Below are 3,579 nucleotides of genomic sequence, written 5' to 3'. Positions count from 1 at the left end.
TTGGCAGAATTGTGTCATGAATTTTTTAAATGATATAATTTTAAAAACAAATTATCAAATTCTTAGGTAAAGTATTGGATAAATACAAAACACAATGTAAACAGGAACAGATGGAATACAATTTTGCATGTCTTAAATTGTACTCATTCGCAACGTTTGTGCACAAACCTAGATACTTCACTGTTACATCAGCTCATGGCTGAGAAAGGATCAAACCAAGTAGATCACATGGTGTTTAACATATCAAACATCACAAATCCTACTGTTAAGTCGACACTTTTTCTTTGGAAAAAAAAAACTACATGGTATCCATTTCCAGCGCTTGGCATGCTTTGGCTTACATCCTTGCTGCTTCCTATCTCCTTTGTAGGAATGTTAACACCCTAAATATTGCCTGCATAAAAGATGTAATTGTATTTTATAAAAAGTTATATAACAGCATTCAATGTCGTAACCATATATATAACTCAACACAATGGATCTTTAATTTCTTGCACGATTTGCAACCAAAATATATATAATGCAGCTCATGCATAGCAAAAGGTAGGATCCCCGCCCCGCCCCGCCCCCCCCCCCCCCCCCCCCCCCCCCCCCCCCCCCCCCCCCCCCCCTCCAAAAAAAAATGAATGCCACGATCAATGATGGAAGTTCACTAAGGATATATTACAGAGAGAAGTAATATATAGATTGAATTCAACAACATAAGAGGGAGGGGTAGGAGCACACTTTAATTATCAAGAACTGTTCGTATCATGTATTACTGGCTAATAACATCAGTTTTTTAAAAGCAAATAACATCAGGTTGGTGTCCTCCTAATACCTATATATACATGTCTATACACCAGCTGGTCCTGGGGAAAAAATGTTTTAGTCATCATCAGAACGAAAGAAGCTAAATGCAATCGCATCTGAAAAGCCAAGAGTAGGAACAAAAAACAAAAATAACAGTTGTGCTCTTTTCTACTGATCATTATTTTACCACTGATCAGGAAGTTTCCTTGTTTCATTATCTATGAGAATTCACACTGAAGCATTAGAACAACGGTATAAAATTAAATTAGGAACTTGATTTTCTTTCGGATACTATAAAATAGAACTGCTGCATACTATTGGATCAACCGGGTCCTCCAAAACATTTGTCCTGTGACGACAACACTAACATTTTGTAATAAAGGAACCGATTTTCCCAAGCAAAGCTAATAATCCTAATCCGTTTTATTATTTGACAGATATCATAGGCGATATCAGTAATGCGTTGCAAACACAAATGTTACTAGTAGTATATACCTTATTGACTGATGCTTTACTTGGGTTGCTCAGATGTCTATAGCTAGCTCCTGAATATCTTTCACCAGTTTTGCAACGAGTTCCCTCGATCCAGCCATTTCAGCCTGCCGATTAACGGATGCCCTTTGTATCATTTCCATCGTCCCAACTGCCCATTTTGGTCCACTAGTATCATTTCTGCTAGACGACCCCTCATTGTTTCCTGCAAAAGAAAAACAAAGAGAGACAGAGTAATTTAAGGGTTATATATCAAGCCTAAATTGCATTGTTCCAACTAATTTGATGTATATATAGCTAGTATTGCAACTTCAACAAAATTCTCTGGTACCTGATCCCTTGTTGCTGGTTTCTTCCATGAGAGAATCTAACTCTCTATTTGATGCTAAGGCATCCCTCTCCTCAACGGCAACAGCACATGCCACTGAGTACGGCTTCCACCACTGAGCATACTCATCCGTCACACCGGGCTCGTCACTCGGAATGGCGAATGCATAATCTTCTGCCCCAGTATTGTATGTCTCCCATGCTCTCTCCCAGAGATTGGTGTTCAGTCGGGTCATCGTCCCCGGAACGTCCTGGTCGAACCCGAGCTGCCTCGCGACGCGGTGAGGATTGTACTGCTCGATGTAGTCCACGCCCACGAGCTCGCAAGCCTGCAGACACCGTGCAAAGGATGATAGCGGTGCCCTAGCTCCGCCATGGCCACGACGACGCACCCAGAAGCTACTGCCGTAGGGCCGCCACTCGAACTCCTTGGGTGCCGTGAACACCGCGCGAGCGTACCCCGGGTCCAGCGCCCTGTGCACGTCGTGCCACTGGGCAGCCCTAGGCAGCAGCATCACATCCTCACCGTCAGTTGCGTCCGCCGGGACGCTTGCCGTCGCCACCGTCGCCGGGCGAAGCTCGGGGAAGCGCTCCCAAACCCAGAGCTGCAGGATGTGCATCGGCGCCGAGACTGTCGGCGCCTCCGTTCTCTTGGAGTGGATGAAGTGGCGATGGAGCGCGGAGAGGTCGCTGTAGATGCTGGCGAGCACCGCGGGCGCGAGCGCCGCGCTGTGGCCGTGCGCCAGGCGGACGGCGATGGGGAGCACCTCCTCCCCCGGGACGATGTCCTCGGAGCCGGAGTCGGACGGCGCCGGGAGCACGAAGCGAGCCAGCCACAGAGACAGGAACGCAGCGTGTTCCAGGCGCTGCTCCCGCTCGCCACGGCGGCCGCCTGCCTCCTCTGGCTGGTGCTGGCGAAGGAAGTGCTCCGCCCAGCCGGAGCCGGTGCCCTCGCGCTGATCCATCAGCAGGACAGCGCGGACGGCAGCGAGCTCGCGCTCGTCCGCCATCTCAATCTCAACAAGTTTGTCAGAGTACCGAGGCTCGCGCACGGGGAAGCCCAGGATGGGCAGGCCCGCGAGCGCGACGATGTCCTCCAGCGTGACCGTCGCCTCGCCCCAAGGGAAGACGAAGGTGTTGGTCGGGGGGGACCAGAAGGGCACGAGCTGGAGCAGCGCGCCCTCGCTCTCCCGCCGCACCCGGTACGTGGTCGCCAGGATGCCCTCCAGGATCGCGAGCTCGCGCCACAGCGGCTCGTGCAGCGGCCGGAGCTTGGCCACCCACTGCCTCCACAGATCCGTGCTGTCAGCCCAGCCCTCGAATTTCGCGTGGATCCCGCCGTCGAGAACGAGATCATGAGGAGGCAGGGGTGGCAGGGACGGAAGAACACGGTTGCCACTCGCGCGGGGAAGCAGGAAGCGCGGCGATGGTCGGGCGGTGGTCGGGACAGCGGTGGATTCCCGGATCAGGGTCGCCTCGCCGCCGGCCATCTCCGTTGCGGGGCTAGCTGTGGGCTCCGGCTGGAGAGGGAAGAGGGGCGCGCGTTTGGTGTGCTGAGCGAGAGCCAAATGCAAGAGCGCGTGAATGGAAAGGAAATGGAGTGGAAATGAGGAAACGCTAGCTTTGGCGGCTATATGAAAGGAAAGCAGGTACTGACAAGACAACCTTGACGCGGCTGGCTGATGAGAATTCAGAACCTCGGCCGTTCCTTATTTACCGTTGTAGTTGTATGTGACATGTGAGCGGGGAGATTGGAACGGCTTTACATCTGTGGGTGCCAGCTATTTCATTCATATAGGAAGTGATGTATATCGGTAGTATAGTATGGGATTTCCTTGAGTATGTAGTATGTAGTATGTATGCATGTAATTAATAGTATACATCCTAACCAGTTTTTTTTTTACCGTTGTAGTTGTATGCATGTAATTAGTAGTACATCCCAGTAGCTTACAAAGCATAAGCATAGAG

General features: G+C 50.4%; 1 protein-coding gene across 1 annotated transcript; it reads right to left on the bottom strand.

Annotated features, from left to right (window-relative positions):
* Nucleotides 1-1,316: 1,316 nt before the first annotated feature.
* Nucleotides 1,317-3,101, bottom strand: LOC136456988 (uncharacterized). The gene is made up of 2 exons (XM_066457024.1): nt 1,616-3,101; nt 1,317-1,489 (listed from the first exon to the last, which is right to left on the bottom strand). Exons 1-2 carry the CDS (start codon nt 3,099-3,101, stop codon nt 1,317-1,319), a joined length of 1,659 nt encoding a protein of 552 aa, XP_066313121.1.
* Between the last annotated feature and the right edge of the window lie 478 nt (nt 3,102-3,579).

The sequence above is a fragment of the Miscanthus floridulus genome, chromosome 1 (genome assembly GCF_019320115.1).
Source record: "Miscanthus floridulus cultivar M001 chromosome 1, ASM1932011v1, whole genome shotgun sequence".
Lineage (NCBI taxonomy): Eukaryota > Viridiplantae > Streptophyta > Magnoliopsida > Poales > Poaceae > Miscanthus > Miscanthus floridulus.
This window is presented reverse-complemented; position numbering and strand designations above follow the sequence as displayed.